At 38.8% G+C, this 17346-nt stretch overlaps 1 protein-coding gene across 1 annotated transcript; it reads right to left on the minus strand.

Annotated features, from left to right (window-relative positions):
* Positions 1–1859: 1859 nt before the first annotated feature.
* On the minus strand, positions 1860–9626 carry TAAR1 (trace amine associated receptor 1; the record flags this gene model as incomplete). The annotated part of the gene is made up of 2 exons (XM_082757331.1): positions 9562–9626; positions 1860–2964 (listed from the first exon to the last, which is right to left on the minus strand). Exon 2 carries the CDS (start codon positions 2928–2930, stop codon positions 1860–1862), a length of 1071 nt encoding a protein of 356 aa, XP_082613457.1. The 5' UTR covers positions 2931–2964; positions 9562–9626.
* Positions 9627–17346: the final 7720 nt, after the last annotated feature.

Below are 17346 nucleotides of genomic sequence, written 5' to 3' on the forward strand. Positions count from 1 at the left end.
CCTTCAATCTATAACACCATCAGAAAATGGGAGATATCACCTGGCAGCAGCCGTGAAACTGCTCTTTCAAGAGAGATCAAGATATTCTAGTGATCACACAATTCACTTCAGAAACTAACACTGAACATTAGAAAATGAACTGCATCAGACAAAACTCACCAGGGATGAAGAAAAAGACAATTATCCATTAATTTATTGGAAAATTTATTGGAAAGGTAGAGGTGGTTTTTTTTTGTTGTTGTTTGTTTGTTTGTTTCTTTAATCTTTTTTTTATTGTTCTGTGATAAAGAATTAAAGTGGTCATATTGTCACTACCAAGGATTATCTTCCACAGTACAAAAGCTGAGGTGTTGCATATTTCAGTCATTGTTCATTTTTATGTCATTATAGAGTGCAAACTTACAAGATGACAGCGTAAAGGAGACAATTTCAGATACGGATAGTTTGCTCTGCTGAAATGTAGCATCATTGAATTTTTATGCTCTACAGTGCTGAATGCTTCAGAGCTCTACAGAACACAAAAAAGAAAGACAAGATACATGTACAACATGCACATATCCCAGCAAAATGAGCGGAGGACACCATTTGCCACTGAACATAGCTTTTTCTTCAATACCAAGTCATCAACTTCACCATAGCCTCTTCTCAGATACCAACATTTTACTGTCCATTCCCAGAACTAGTCCTCCATACTCCAACCGGATGGCATAGGACCAGGCCAGAGGTATTACCTCCTTCTGTTTGGTGATATGTTAATTCTAGCAAAGCCAGTTAACAGATTAAAAAATTGACAGCATATCGGCCTTCTTCAGCTGGTAACCATGTGCTAGCTTTTGACTTCCTCATCTGTCCTTTCTGTCCCAATTTGGGTGTCCAGAAAGGCTGCACACAGATGTAATCTTGACAGCCTGCTCACCCGGGCTCCATGACACCGAGCCATCCCTATGATTCTTTTTCTGGCACTCCTCCTGGTGCTTCCATGTCCATCTTGCCCCACTCACCATACGATCAGGCAAGCCATAGAATTTCTATATCAATTCTTTATATAGATCCCTCACTGGCTGTCACAGCACTGCTGTAAGCCAAAATATCAATATATCCAAGCTATATAAAGTTCTGAAGGATGTAAATGTGTGGATATTTTACATCAAAATTTTAATTACAAAAGTATCATTTTCTGGCATTGTCAGATTCAGTGTTGCTTTTCACTACTGCTTTTTATTCCTTTATTGTGTTTTCCACAATATCTTTGATCTTATTAAAGACGCTTTTGACCTCATTAAGCAGGAAAGCCTTTAAATGACAAAAGTGACAAGCACTAGTTGAAATGGAAAGAGAAGGAGCAGCATGACTTCTCTTTTTCCCATCTTCCCTCCATGCAGCATACTGGCATAACTGTACATTGGCCTGTTTAGACTTCTGCATGCATACTGAAGTGGAGGGACAAAACTTAAAAGCTTTGGGTTTTTACTCAAAGATGTCTGTATATTCAAAATGAAAGGCTTTTCTGATCTTGTCAGAGGACAGCAAATAACCAGAAATACATATTTTTAAAAATATAGCCTGTTGTATCAGAATCACTTCTTAATGATTAAAAACAGTTAATAAGCTGCTGTGTTTTTTTTTTTTTTAACCCAGGTTTTGCTTTCCTCTGCATGGCATATAAATAGCTATAGCAAAACACTATAATTCCCAGTCTTGAATGAAAGAATAAAACATAATCGTTTCTTATCTGCTTGACCAAATTTGATAAGTTAGCAAGCAAATAGGAGTTTCTTCTGTCATTTTCAGCTCTTCTTTCCTGGAGGTCAGCCTCTAGACAAGATCTCAAAGCCATAAAACCAACCATTTAAAGGATGTCACTCTAAAAATAATTGAATCCTTGAAGAGTCCCTTTGAAAAATGTTTCCAAAAAGAATCATCTTTAATGCTTTGCGAAACCACAGGTAAAAAAATGCATAAACAATTGGATTAAATACAGAATTTAAATAACCAAACCAAACCAAAGCATCAATGAGAATAGGAGGAGCCATATAATTCATAAATGGATCAGTTGCTGTAAAGAAGAAGAATGGGCTCCAGCATATAAAAAATACTCCCATTATTATACATAATGTCCTTGCAGCTTTCCTTTCTCTGCAGCATGAAATGTGGTGCTTCATTTCACATCTCTTCTTTTGGCTAATTGCTTCAATGGATCTTGCATGCCTCTTGGCTATAGAGTATATCTTCCTATAGACGTACAGCATAACAAATCCAGGGATGTAAAAAGACACTACGGAGGCCACAACACCTGAAGTTTCACTAAAGAAGACAAAGCATCCTCCTGCACAATGGATGTGATTATAAATCTCTTCTGCTCCTAGCAGATTTAGTTCTAGAAAGATCATCCCAAAAGCAAAACCAGCAGGGACAGTCCAACTTATGAATATCATGACCAGGATAACAAAAGTATTTATCTTTGATTTGTATCTTAGAGGGTCACACACAGCATAGTAACGATCAATGGATATGAAAGAAAGATGGAAGATGGAAGCTGTGCTCAGCATAATGTCCATGCTTGTGTGGATCTTGCAGAAGAAGTCGCCAAAATACCAGCAGTGTTCAACAGAGCGCACCATGCTGCAAGGCATGATGAGGAATCCCAGCAAAAAGTCAGCTGTGGCCATGGAAAGTATCAAGAAGTTGGTAGGCGTGTGGAGCTGCTTAAAATGTGATATTGAGATGATAACCATCAGATTTCCAAACACTGTGGCCAGAATAATGCAAACCATGAAGATATACATGGAAATGCGGATACTGTTTGACCAGCTGCTCTTTATGCAAGAGCCATTTACAGATTCACAACACAGTTGCATCCTTACTGAGGTACCAAATCCATGCAGCGATAGGGCACAGCTTATATGGCATGTCCTAATGCTGAGGGACATTTACAGCCATTTTTTCGTTTCTTTGTGAGAGAAGCTGAACGAAGAAAAAAAAAGAAAAGAGCAATCATAAACACTTTCATCTAGTTGAATGTGTAGAAAATTCACATTTCACTACTTATGAAAGATGAAATTATTTTGCAATTATACATTTAATAGAACAAGACTTTTATCATAAGATTTCCCTTGAAGCACATATCTCATTTGATAAAATAAAATGTATAATTGGGTGTCCTCATGCCTGAATAACAGTGGGTCCCATTGCACTGGGCAATGTATTGGGTTTTCCTGGCAAAGTTTAGGTAGCAGGTGGGCTTCAGGGGTGGCCTCTGTGAGCAGAGCCCAGCAGCTGCCCCATGTCATATCAGAGCCAGCTACAGCTGGCTCCAAAAGGGACCTGCTGCTGGCCAGAGCCAAGCCAGGGAGTGATGCTAGTTGGGCCTCTTTGAGAGCAGATTTAAGAAAGGGAAAAAACTGCTGTGCAACAGTAGCTGGGAGAGGAAAAATACTGCTGTGCACGCACAGGGCTGGTGAGCACTGAGTACCTGGTGGTGGAAATGGGTTAGCCTTGGTCTTAGAGGCACAAAATACATGTAAATGCCTGGCCACAAATATAGAGATGAGAATCCTTTTGAGGACATCCAATGAAAATGTGTGTTTGTGTAAAACCAGAGGGACATCTTTCTGCTGTACAGGCCTGATGCAGTCTGATTTCCGAGAGGGTAGCCCACATTCACAGGGGAGAGCACTGCCCAGTGAACAGCAAACATGCTCAGCACAGCCTCAGGAACGAAGTGAGAAGTTATACATCAGCATTAACCTCACAGCTTGGGCGCAGGACAGACATGGGCACCTCTCAGCTGCCTTCCTGGCATGGCAGGGAGACCTCTGCTGCATCGAGGCTCCATCAGGCCTTCAGAAGACCCCAGGGCACAGGGCTGGGCCCTCCCTGGGCCCTCCCTACAGCCTGTTCTGGGCTGCTTGGCCTGCGTGTGTGGCAGTCTTCATCCCCGCAGGCTGGCAGCCTCTCTTCCAGACCTGTCCCGACAGAGGGGGCTGAACCTGTTGTACACCTGGCAAAATCAAAATGTTTCCATGAACACCTCATTTTCAGGCAGATGGCACTGCTTGGCCAGATCAAGTCTTACTGTAAAATCCTGTAGGATTGAGTTGGCATGTAGGGAAAAAATGTACGAGGAGAAATAGTTTTCTGATCTTACACTGCACAAATGTAATGGAAGAGCCTGACTACTCTGAAGCACTAAATGCCATTTACGTAAACATCTTTAATGTCAGGCTCTCGTTTATTTCAGCAGTAGTAGTTTAGCATTGTTATGTGTAATTATTTTGTTGATACTGCTTTGGAGAAGGACAGACATGGAGAGAAATATTTGCTGAACATTGCTTTAGTCTGCTTCATTATTTGCTTATTTAGGATGCAAATATTGCTGTCCTTCTCTTGTGAGTGCAGTAATTTGACTATTTTACTAGTCTCTCTCTCTTTTTTTTTTTTTTCCAAAAGCATTTCATGAAAGTATTCAAGCATTTGGCAATGAACATTCATTCTGGTTTTCCTTTAATTAATAGAAAAATAATATTATCATGAAAAAGATCATCACCATATGCTATTCAGTATCATTATGATATAACGTGACTGTTTAAGTCAGAAAAATACTGACACAGCAATTCAACCACCTAACCCATTTGCTTTGGGCTTTGATGCCTGTGTTTATTTTAGACAGAACATAACAGAATAAAGTATTTTTTTCCCTGTTGAAACAAATTTTCTTACAAGCACATTGTGCTATTAAAGCTAACTAGAAGTCAAATGTAGATGATAAACTATAGCTTGCAAACCCCTGACAGCTACCATGAACAGCCTGTGTTATACAGACAGACTTTCTAGTGCCAGACATTGGCTGTCTCATTTTAGGTGGTGGCACCCGAGCACCAGGGATGCAGTGTACCCAGGAGGTACCTTCAGGAATACAGGACAGATGGAATCTGAGTGTGTACATTTACTGTTTGGTGTGCATCTTGCTTCCTCTTTTTCTGCTTGCTAATTATTTTAAACAATCTTTGTTCTTTTACACTTTTCTGTAAATATCAGATTTTGCATATTTTTCCTTCACCTTTAGTCAGTATTTTCATACTACCTATTATTCCTTCTTTTGGCATATTTCCACCCAAAATAGAGAAAGCACAGCCAGCTGGATTTTTATTAACCCAAAATTTCACAACAGAAAATATTAAATGACAATTTAACTATATATTGTACAGAATTAAAAAGAAAAGGAAAGGAAAGGAAAGGAAAGGAAAGGAAAGGAAAGGAAAGGAAAGGAAAGGAAAGGAAAGGAAAGGAAAGGAAAGGAAAGGAAAGGAAAGGAAAGGAAAGGAAAGGAAAGGAAAGGAAAGGAAAGGAAAGGAAAGGAAAGGAAAGGAAAGAAAAGAAAAGAAAAGAAAAGAAAAGAAAAGAAAAGAAAAGAAAAGAAAAGAAAAGAAAAGAAAAGAAAAGAAAAGAAAAGAAAAGAAAAGAAAAGAAAAGTTTAAGTTCATTTAGATTGGAAATGTGTCACATAGATTTTTACCTTCATTTTATGTGTAAAGAAACTAAACAAATATGGTAAAATGGGATATGAAGCCAAACAAAAAGAATTAAGGTGTTACTTCTAGTTTCCTCTTCAACTTTTTGTTGTCTCTGTTTTCTTTTGTTCTCTGACAGTGCAACTGTTTAGCCTAAATGAATATGATTTCCCATGGAAAAAAAAAAAAATTCTTTAAAAAAAAACACACTTATTTTCAGGGGATTTTTTGTTGTAGTTGTTGCTTTTAAACTGAAAGAAGAAACTCCATCCAAAAAAGGAGTGAGAAAAAAAAAAAAAAAGAGAAAAAAAAAAAGAACAAATTGTGCAATTCTGCTCAAGTGTGTTTTGCATGAAAACAGAAGCAAAATAAATCCAAATTCCTGTGGAAAACTATCCAAATGGGCTGAAGAAGTTTTCAACAAGAAAGTAGGATAATTCCCTTAATTACAATGAGCAGTTAGCTTAAAATATGATACAATATGAAGCACCCTTTAAAGAAACTGCTGTCCTACCTTTCTCTCCTGATGCTAGGTGGAAGTCTGCTCTTGGTGCTCATTTGTTTTCTGCTCATTCAGTTGCATCTTTCCTTTTAAAGATGCCCTCAAAAGGCAGCTGAGGCTGCTCATCATCGTACCTGTTCTGGGTATCATATATTTTGAGAGGATAGACACAATCCAGAACAGCCTCCCAGAGCTCCCAGCATACTGCTTAGGATATTGGGTGTAATGAATGGCACTCTTGACCCATTGTCTCAGAAGCAGCTGTTAATAGTAGCTCATACTCTATATTTTGTCATCTACTCATCTTTGTTTAACAGACCTTATTTATAGGTACATTTAATTCATCTGAAGTACGTTTACTTGTTTAATTAAACATTGTGGTCACTTTGTGAGCAGTCCAAGATTGCCTAGGAGCAGAACAAAAACTGTCATGTAGTCTTTCTTCTGTAAGCTTTGGTAGTTAATAGCAATATGTAACATTTCCCTTGAAATACTGTGTACAAATTGACTTGATGTGTATTTGTCAGCCTAATTCTGCTTACTCTACTGAACAAACAAGTTTAATATAACAGGCTAATCAGTTAACAGCTATGTGCAAAATACAGCTACTGAAAAGGTGTTTAAAGTAAACAGCTATTATTGACTGTACTGGAGTCACTGATGAGGATCATTCTTTTCATGCTGCACAAAGGACAATGCAGACCTTTGAAACAACTGTGATGCTGCTGAACATCACAGACTATTAATATGGTGATCATCACCTAAAGCCCACCCATTCGGGGCCATATACAACAATGTAGATTAAGATTATGCTTCTTGCCAACTATGGTCCATGACCTGGTTTAGCTGCTTCATCATATAGGCTGCCCAGGGAAGTGGTTGAGTCACCATCCCTGGAGGTCTTTAAAAGACGTTTAGATGTAGAGCTTAGTGATATGGTTTAGTGGAGGACTTGTTAGTGTTAGGTTGTAGATTGGACTAGGTGATCTTGGAGGTCTCTTCCAACCTAAATGATTCCATGATTCTATGATCATATTACGTGCACAAAAATTCAAGCCTATTCAAACAACTCGGTTCCTTTATTTTTCTTGAAGACTGGGGTGTTACAATGCAAGGTTCTCCTTGCAATGGGAAGAGAGTTTGCCAACTAAAAAAAAGTGTAAAAAACTTTCCGGATGAGTGAGAAATCACTTGAGACAGTCAACAGGATAGAGACGGGACAGATCCGATTACTTAGAGCTGGAGAAATGTCAAAGAGATTCTAGGCACCCTAATGTTTGCCTCTGAGAGGAGTCTTCACCCTTTTGAAATTCATGCCTGTGAGCCTTCCTTGGAGCCAGACATTTCTCTTTGAGGACTGAATTCTTGAGGACTGAATTTTTGAGGACTTTGAGGACTTGGTAATTACCATCTAGACAAACACATTTTTTAGGAAGGTAAAATTTAGGGGAACAGGCTGACATTGCCTCAGTTTGTACCAAACTCATAATTATGAAGAAATCTGATGGCCAGCTTGCTATAGGGACTTAGTCAAAGGACATACATGGATGCACGCACACACTGCTCTCTTGCCATGCTTCTCCTTTGAGAAGTACGGTGGCCAAATCTCATGGGGCTGATCTGGAAAAGCAGCTCTCCTTTGATGTGCTTTCAAGAAGAGCTTTCACGTGTTTCAGAACCAGCAATTAGCCAAATCCCTACATCCTCTGGGATCCCACTGCCACCACAATCAGGGCAGACAATCTGGAAAGCGTATCTATGCTCTGAGCAGCTCTGCTCCTTCAGCTAGCATCCATCTAGGAAAACTGTGTTTGTTTGTTTGCTTGTTTGTTTTTGTTTGTTTTGTTTTTCTGTCTTTTTTCACAGTCAGATTTTTAGTCTGGCCAGTGGGTGCTTTTCTCCAGTTTCTGACTTACTATCCATTCTTCCATGTGACATTCTTTACATGTGACATTTCTCCAGTAAGCGACTTGATTTTTTTTAAACTTGCTCAGGACTGTGGAAAGGTTAGGAGTTCTAAGGCAGATGAATAAAATGAGGAGGAAGAGCTCAAAACCTGATAAAGATGATATGTTGTAGGGTTATTATATTCATCAGATAGCTTTATGACAGTCATTTCTTGTTTGCCTGTGCTGTGCATCATTGGAGTATGCTGGTGGAGGGGAAGTTCAAACAACAAATCTGAGAGCAGCCATTTCGAGTGTAGAACCCCTGGGGAAAGCCACATTTGCTCTCTAGCTATAGCTATCGGTAATGTTTACATAGTTTATACAGTTTAAAATACTTAAATGTATTTTGAAAAGAAAAATGGAGAGAAAGTAGAAAGGTCATACTACAGGTGGTTTTTTTTGTTTGTTTGTGTTGTTGTTTTTCTTTTTTTTCCCTGACATGAGTGTAGCTGGGCTCTCACCTTGACTTCACCCTACAGAAGAAAGGACGGATCCTCCAGGGCCTCCCATAGCCAGCCTTCTGCTCCTACCAAAATCTCAGTTGGCTAAGGGAGAAGGACAAAGCTGCAAGTATGGGCAGGGGTGGTGTGTAATAGTGAAATGTTTAGTAAAATGAACGTAGCAGCTTCTAAGATGCCAAGATAATTAAGTATTTAAGAATGTCAAATTGACAACTAATTTAGAGCAACAAAGAAATGCTGGTAACAAGTACTAATATTATAGGTGCAACTGCTTCATATAGGCATTTTGTTGCTGCTTAATACTGATGTGGATCAAAATATTCTCAGACTTCCAGTTTATAGTATCATAGAGATATATATCAAGCTCTATATTTGCATCCTCAGAACACTTATGAATAGTCACCATTCAACAGTCTTTTGAGTCTGTAATATTATAGTAAAACAGTTATACGTCAAAATTCAAAATGAAGACTTGTCTACAAAATCATTGCTGTGGCTTTCTTTTTTTTTTTTTTTTTTTTGCAAGATTTACATTTTTGTAATAATTAGTTTGCAGATTCTTGGATACAGAGAAAAACAAGAAAAAGAGATGTTTTCACATAGCCTATCATACATGGGTTATCTACATTAAAATAAAATAAAAATAAAAATAAAAATAAAAAATAAGTATATGATTATTAAAACAGAAAAGACAGGGGAAAAAAAAAAAAAAAAAAAAAAAAACATCCCAGGGAATGGAAATAGTACTTTTGCCAGATCTCAAACTCATCTAAACGTGTTCAAAAATGGTTCTGTCCTTCTTTGGGAAGAACTTTGGCAAGAATGTGGAAAGGACACCAGAAATAGGAAGGAGCAGAATGCGTCTAAGGAGTGAGAACAGTTCCCATGGGGGAAAAAAAAATATATATATAAAAGCTGGACAGCAGTGATTTCAGCTGAGGGTCTTGTTTACATTTGTGTGGGCATGGTTTGGTCATTTGGCAGAAAATGTTGTTTTGCAGTATCCATTAGACAGAGGAAAGTTTCTCATTTTCACATGGTTCGTTTTAAAAGCTGGATCTCTCTATGGAATTTAAAATTACTATCTGAGATGGCCCCATGGTTGAAGAGGAATTTTTAAAGTATGTAACTCCACTCACCATTTATGCAGTCCTCAGAAAATAAAAAGCACATCATTACAAGAAGTTATCTTCTTAAGTTTCCATTTGTACATTTGAAATCTGGGGAAAATGCACAAATTGCCAGTAAGCCATTAATTCAAAATAAATATTTAATTATATGGATTAAATGGGAAGATGTACCAACTACTGAGCTGAACATTATTGCTGCAAACCTGGTGTAATTCTGGACAATCTGAAGTTAGACCAGATTTATAACAGGGAAATTTAAAGAACAGATGAGTTGATCAACCTCTAGATCTTTTTCCAATGTTTATATTCTTACTTTTCAGTGCAAAACATTACTTTTCCTTGCCAAGTAGAAATAGCTGTTTATACAGAGAAACATGATGTTTATGCAGCTTCTTAAAGTGCATTTTTTAGGCTCAACCTCCAAAATGAGATAAATGCAACTCTGAAATGCACAGAGAAGTAAGAGATTCTAGCAAGAAAAAAAAATAAAATATGTTTCTACAGCAACGCAAAACACATCTGTCCAAACCCGAGAAACTCACTCTGCACAGGAAGGGTTGTAAATGTTTTATAGCCCTGCTATTAGCAGAAGATACTGCCCCTGACACCAGCACCAGGAAGCTCCCCGGAGGGCAGGAGCAGCCCTTTGGTGCTCTCTCCAGGAGTCTGGCAAGTTCCCCGAGCCATGGTGCCAAAGCAAGTCAGGTTCTCTGTGCCTTTCTGCTGTCCCATGCACCCACCAGTCCCAAAGCAGCACACTCAGGACCATGGCCAGTTTGTAGGCATTTTGGTGGCCTCCAAACACCACCTCCAATGTGAAGGCAAAAATGGAGGAGGGAGGCAGCGAGCAGCAAGCACATAGGATCCCAGCTAGGTCACTCCACATCCTCATGGAATAGCTCCACAGAAAGTGAAGAGCATTGCTCCTCATTCGTAGCTGTGCCTGAAAAGAGGTTTGCCCCCTAGCTATGAGGTATTTGAGGTATTTCTTTGAGGTATTGGGAATTAACATATCTTTGAGATATCTTTGAGGTATTGGGAATTAACAGCTTTTAAAATGATCCTCTGAGCCACTTCCAAAGTCTTACTACTGTTGATGCAGTTGCTGCTCAGTGCAGAAAGAATCATAAGTGCTAGCCACGGAAAATTCATCACCGATAATAATAATAATAATAATAATTTCCTAAACTAACATATTAGCAGCTATCTGTATGTGAGAAGGTAAGACCGTACCTGCTCAGGAGCTATTTCCTCATTACGAACCGGCGCAACCTGCGGATACAGCACAATAGTGACTCATCCCACACGGAGCCCACAGCTTGGCAGCTGCCTGCTTTGGTCTGACTCTGGATTAGAGCCCGCTGGAAACATCTCAGCAACAGAATGACGTAGGTATTAAATATTCAGAAAAGATAAGCAGACAATAAATCTGTTCTGTCACAAGCCGGTTGCATATGCAAAGATGAATGAATCTGAAATAAGTTAAAGCCAGGATCATGGAAAGAAGCATACAAAAGAAAACTGCATGTTTATTATGGTTAAAGCCTAGATGGAGCTAACAGCACTGAACTGTTGCTACTAAGATAGCCTCATGGTTTCTAACTCAGGGCTCTACTTTCAATTTTGTTAGACTTTGACAAGCTTTAGCAATTTGAGTTATTTTAGAAAATTTGATGTGTCTATCCAAGACTTTCAAAGAAATCCAACCACAGTACTTCAACAGTATCTGAGAACAAGAGAGATTTAAAAAAGAAAAAAAGAAAAAAATATATATTGTTTCTTCTTGATTAAAAAAAAAATCTGCTTATCTTCTATTTACAATGCCCTGCTGTTTACAATGCCCTTTACATCAGGGACTTAAAAGGTGTTGATTCCCTATGTATACCTTTTTCCATCTCAGAGGAACTATACCTAAATATGGCCAAATTGTAAATCAGCAGCAGTCAAACCACAACTTGTTTGTTTTTAAAGCACAGCTCATTTACCAGCATGAGTAAACTCTGAGGTTTCTCTGAGCCCTGAGCATGATGTGTGTGGCTCTGGTCACAGCGTCTCCCTGTGGACTTGGTGTTGGGGCAGGTTAGAGAGATAAGAAAGCATGAGCCTGGCAAGGTGGCACAGGGGACATGGAACTGAACAGGAGGGACAACTCTTGGTGAAAGGAAGGTCTTGGAATGTCACGTTTTGGTTTGGAGGGGTGGCTGCTCTACAGGAAGCCATTGAAAAATAAAATGGCCCATAAAGGCTTATATGTCAATAAGCAATCTGTTGCTTACAGGACTCACATCACAGTACTCTCTGCCACTTTTCACAAATGTTAGATTTTACTATGATAGGTGCATGTTGTTTGCCTAGAAACACTGAGTAAATTTGAATGTTTCTAATTTCCCATCCGTAAGCCCAACAGATTGAAGATGCCAGCGCTACTGCACCATGGGCCATTTTTAAGTGGAGGAACCAACCTGTGCCATCTTCTGCTTCTGCAGTTGTTTTCTGCTGCAGGAAGTAGCAGCACTGTGCACGAGCATCTCTGGTGCCATGTCACTGTAGGTGCAGCAGTTCAACCTACACAGAAACTACCAGCTTCAGAAGTTGTGCCCTTTCATGCCCACCCTCTGCTGCCCCATCTCAGGAAGATATGCATGGGCAGTCTGACTTTTCACCAGAACAGTTTCCTCAGTAGCTGATATACATGTATGTCATTTAAATATGCTTTGGGATCACCAAATGGGAGGTAAGGACCTCATGGATTCAGTTTGAATTTGATTTATTATTTGCTATCAAGTTCCTGTTTGCTATCCATCTCTTGCACAATACCTGTGAGACTGGAAGGAACAGATGGCAGGAACAGGAGGTTTACATCCTTAGATAGTTCTCCACCAGCCTGCATAACTTATGTTCTTGCAAGCGATGGTTGGTGGAAAAAAAGAAAAAGTAAATCTTTCTCCCTCTCTCTGTGTGTCTCTCTGTTTTGTTTTTGTTGCTGTTTTCCCTTTTCTGATGAGCAATGTTGTTCACATCTGCAACCTTTGCTGCTTCTTCTGTTCCTTGCAAGTCTCATTGCTCTGTGTGTCTACATGGCCTAATGCTCTAAGTGGACCCTTGTACAGGTCCCTGTTCTCATTTCCATCCCTTCTATTATGCTCTGTATGCATCTGTTAACACATGGTATTAGGTGGGTCATTGAACATCGTCTTCATTACCTAGGTTCATGCCAAGAGCTGATTTTTACAAGTAGGTTGCAATTACAGCTGAAGTCAGTGATAACAATGTTTTGAATGCTTCTTAAATATATAAAGTATTTTTGTAATATGTAATATATTCTTGCATCTCAAGTAATTTTGGCTACTGTAAACATCAGTTTATTTGCACTTCATCTCCTTCTCTATGCAAGAGGATAGAAATTATTCTTTAGTTTGTAGAATTTTGTATTCTTTAGTTTGTATTCTTTAGTTTGCTGCAATGACAAATGTTCTTAAGATATGAAGATATCATCAAATGATAAGCCTTAGAAAATCAAGGAGGGCTCTGTGTTGCATCCTTGGTGAAAGAAGAGCAATGATCTGTAAGAAAAGATTCAGTAAAAAACAACTGGCATTTTAAGACTCTTGGTAAAATCCAAGAGAGGTTACATGACGTAACTGTTGTAGGAACCCCAACTGAGAGAGGCTGCATGCTTACTTTTGATTTAGTCTAATGCTGAACTTGGAAGAATCCCTGCAAACAGAGGCTAATGTCAACATGAATAAACAATCTGCAATGTCTAGTGTAACATTAAAGAAAGTCTTAGGAAGTCTTCAACATAAATGAATGTTTAAACCTGTTGCTAAGCAATGTGAATGATCAAACTTAAGTTTTATTGTTTTAAAACTCTGGTCTTTATAAATAAAGCCATCTGATAGTCAAGGTATAGCTAAATGACATCTGTTATGAAAGGCACCACACGTACTTTTACCCACACCTGCAAAACCTTTCTGTCTTTCAGTCTTGCTACCAGGAAGTACATCATTGTGCATTAATGGCTGTGTTTTAACAGCTTGCTCTTCCCTTTTTTATCTCCGTGTCAGATATATTTGATTTCTGCTTGGGCAAACATAATTATTCTTTCAAACAATAACTTTCCGGGAATGAATTATAATGTGCTTTTGCAATTTGGAATCACGGTATATCCCAAATTGCAAGGGACCCACAAGGATCATTGAGTCCAACTCATGGCTGCACACAAGACCCTACAGAAATCAGACCTTATTGTCTGAGAGCATTGTCCAAGTGCTTTTTGAACTCTGTCAGGCTCAGTGACGTGACCACTGCCCTGGGGAGCCTGTCCCAGTGCAGAATGTCTCTGGGTGCAGAACATTCCCAGCCTGACCCTCCCCTGTCCCAGCTCCATGCCGTTCCCTCGGGTCCTGTCGCTGTCCCCAGAGAGCAGAGCTCAGCGCCTGCCCCTCCGCTCCCCTCGTGAGGGAGCTGAAGGCCACCATGAGGCCTCCCCTCAGCCTGCTCTGCTCTGGGCTGAACAAACCAGGGGACCTCAGCCGCTCCTAATATGTCTTGCTCTCTAGAGCCTTCACTATCTTGGTAGCCCTCCTTTGGACACTCTCTAATAATTTTATGTCCTTCCTAAAGTGTGGTGCCCAAAACTGCACACAGTACTTGAGGTGAGGTGGCACCAGAGCACAGCAAGACAGTCTCTTCCCTCAACCAGCTAGCAATGCCATACTTCATGCCCCTTGGACATGGCTGGCCCTCTTGGCTGCCAGGGCACACTGCCATCTCATGTTCAACTTGCTGTTGACCAGAACCCCCAGATCCCTTTCTGTGGGGCTGCTCTCCAACCTCATTCACCAGTCTGTATGTGTAGGAGGGTTGCCCTGTCCAAGGTGCAGAATCCGGTACTTGCTGTTGTTAAAATTCATATTGTTGGAGATTTGGTTATGCTACCTGTTGTGTCCAACTCAGTGTAAGAGCATCTCTGAGAAAACTAGAGAAGATAACTACTAACCAAGTAGGGGGTGGAAGGAAACAAATGTTTGCACATTTTTGACCAATTTTTGTACAGTTTCAGTTCGTCAGCTGGGTGACAAAACAAAGTATTAGGAATTCTATGGGGCCGGTGAACCTAACTGCTGCCAAGGTGAGAGCTATATGGATCATGATCTATAGGATCTCTCCCGGGCAGAGCCAATGACTTCCAAACCTGGCCAGGCCCTGCTAAGTGGTGTGAGGGCTACTTTGCAGGGTAAACAGAAAAGAAGACGGAGTCCAGCTGTCTGAATTCAAAACTAGATGTACATCTCTTTCTCTGCAGATCCACAATCAGCAGATGTAAGCTGACGTACCAACATTGATTTTAGTAGTAGTACATCTACTTCACTGTCCCCATTTGTCTTTATCAGACCTCAATAAAAAGATCGTTAAGTTAAGATGTTTGGCCCTTAGTGGAGACAAACTGAAAAAAGGAAAGAGAGATATGTTAGATGTTAGATAGCAGTATTTAGCTAGTACAATAATAAATGCTATCTGAAAAACTTTGGAAGGTCTCTAACAAGGATTGGGGAGTATATCCTACAAAGTTGATGACGTAGCAGTGACTACCTTACTAGGCCTAAAGTTCACTCTATTCTTTTTGCTCAGTTTAAGGGACTTGGTGCTAAAATGTCAAAGCTTCTTGTTATTATATATTTACCCTAAGATTTTCATAAATGTTTCAGAATAATGTTTTGATCTTTTCAAAGCTATTCATAAATTTGACAGGAATTACTAGTGAAGTTTTGCCTGAAAATTAAACTGAGCTGGATATTTTGGGTGATTGGTGTCTGTGAGGAAGAAAAAGAATTCAAAGAAAAAGTTTCTGCATTCACAGTGAGGGTTCAAAATCACTGGAATTGCACAAGCCCCTAGATGATCATTAAGGCTTTGCAATACTTCAGTTTTCTCTGAAACTATGAGACTTCCTTGCTTTTTTTCCCATGAATACTCATCACAAAATTTTATCAACACAAGCAGTGGGCATATGTTTATGTTACACCTGAAACAGCAGCTGACGTTTTGCTTTCCCCACAGACGATTGAGGGAATTAGGGTTTGAGGCGCAGATATGAACCTCACATCCTAGCACATGGTAGTCCTCATGCAAACAATTAGTTCAGCTCCTTGCCAAGTTTTAGCTCTTCACTAATGCTTATAATTCCTCAATAAGTCAACACAACTTTAATGAAAAGAAGTTACACCTGTGTGTAGTATTTTTCATTACTGAAATCTATTTTCTAATTTCTACCTAGCAGGTTGGAAGATAAGTGCATAGCTGGTTAACTTTCTTAGAATTCAACATAAACTCTTCCAGGTGAATAGGATTTGTTGCATTCTTCTCCAACTTCAGAAAGATTTTTATAAATTAAAAAATAAATTATAAAAATTAAATTATAAATTATAAAATATAAATTTCAGTGGTATTTGAAAGCTACTATGGTCTATATGATGAAATATCTTTCCTTATTTCCTTATTTCCTGCTTTGTTTTAGTTAAGAATTACATTTACAGACAAATATTTTATTGTCAATTCTATTTCATAGATTCCTTTTCAATTAATAGAATATGTAGTAACCTTCACTATGCACAGTATCAGATTATTCCAATTTTAGTTGGTCTTGTTCTGCCATTAAAAAATATTAACTCCTTCCTACACTTCTTTTTACTCCTGCATCCTTACACCATCAATGCTACAAGGCTAGGAGGTCATCAAAATACACATTAATGTTAAAAGCAGTAAATGATGATGAGTTATAATCATGTAATTGTAATTACAGTGTGTTTTTTATATTGTACATATTTCTAGTACAAATTCACTAATGCCATGAGAATATCTGAACAGACAGTTCAGATAAGTGTGTAAGTATGACTTACACACTTAAAATATTGCATGGTTGTTGTAAATATTTTAATACTTTCACAGATGGAGGCTCCAAGTGCCTTTGTTAATTATCAATTTTTTTCTAAACTGACAGATAAATTAAGATATTGCTGTCAATAAGCTAAGCTTCTGCTTCACAAGACCTATCATCTCTATTTTTTCTAGCTGATACACAGGTAGACACTAGGTAAGACTGTTATGGATATCTGTGGCTTCTGTAGGAAGTGCTGTTTGTCTACAGCATCAGTTTTTGAGAGGTTTATTTTTAGAAGGTGTGCTGTAATTACTTCTCTATGGTCTCCATGACATATTACAGACTTCAATAAGCCACTGAGAAGTGTTCCTATATTAGCTGTGGTAAGCCTTATAATAATTACCTTTATTAACCTTTGCAAGTCATTGCTCTTTTCAGTTTTCCTGCTTTGATGGTGGACAGTGACCCGGCAAACAATATCTGGATGAGGTGGGGGCTACAATTTGGTTCTTGGTTAATTAGAAATGTATGAATTCTTCATCTCAAACACAGGTCATGGCCTTTCTGTCTGTCATCAACTAAATCTGCACTGAATCTGTGTACTTAGGAATGATTACTGTCGGTAATTCACATATGATAACATGAGTTGTTCATAAATGTTTAGTATTGTATTATTGTGGCTAATAGTTGTACAATCTCTGATTGTGCCTCACTGGTCCATGCTATTTAATGGATAACTTGAGGTTATAATGATTAAAATATGTGTACAAGAACAAGGCTGTAGTGTCCTGTTCTCTTAAAAATAACAGATTATTTTGATTCTGTCACTCTACTGTTGCTCAAGATCTGCTTGCCTTAATTCAATGTGGACAATATAATATATTAGATTTTACACAGAGCTTAAATTTTCC

The sequence above is a fragment of the Aythya marila genome (genome assembly GCF_965140915.1).
Source record: "Aythya marila genome assembly, chromosome: 3".
Classification (NCBI taxonomy): Eukaryota; Metazoa; Chordata; class Aves; order Anseriformes; family Anatidae; genus Aythya; species Aythya marila.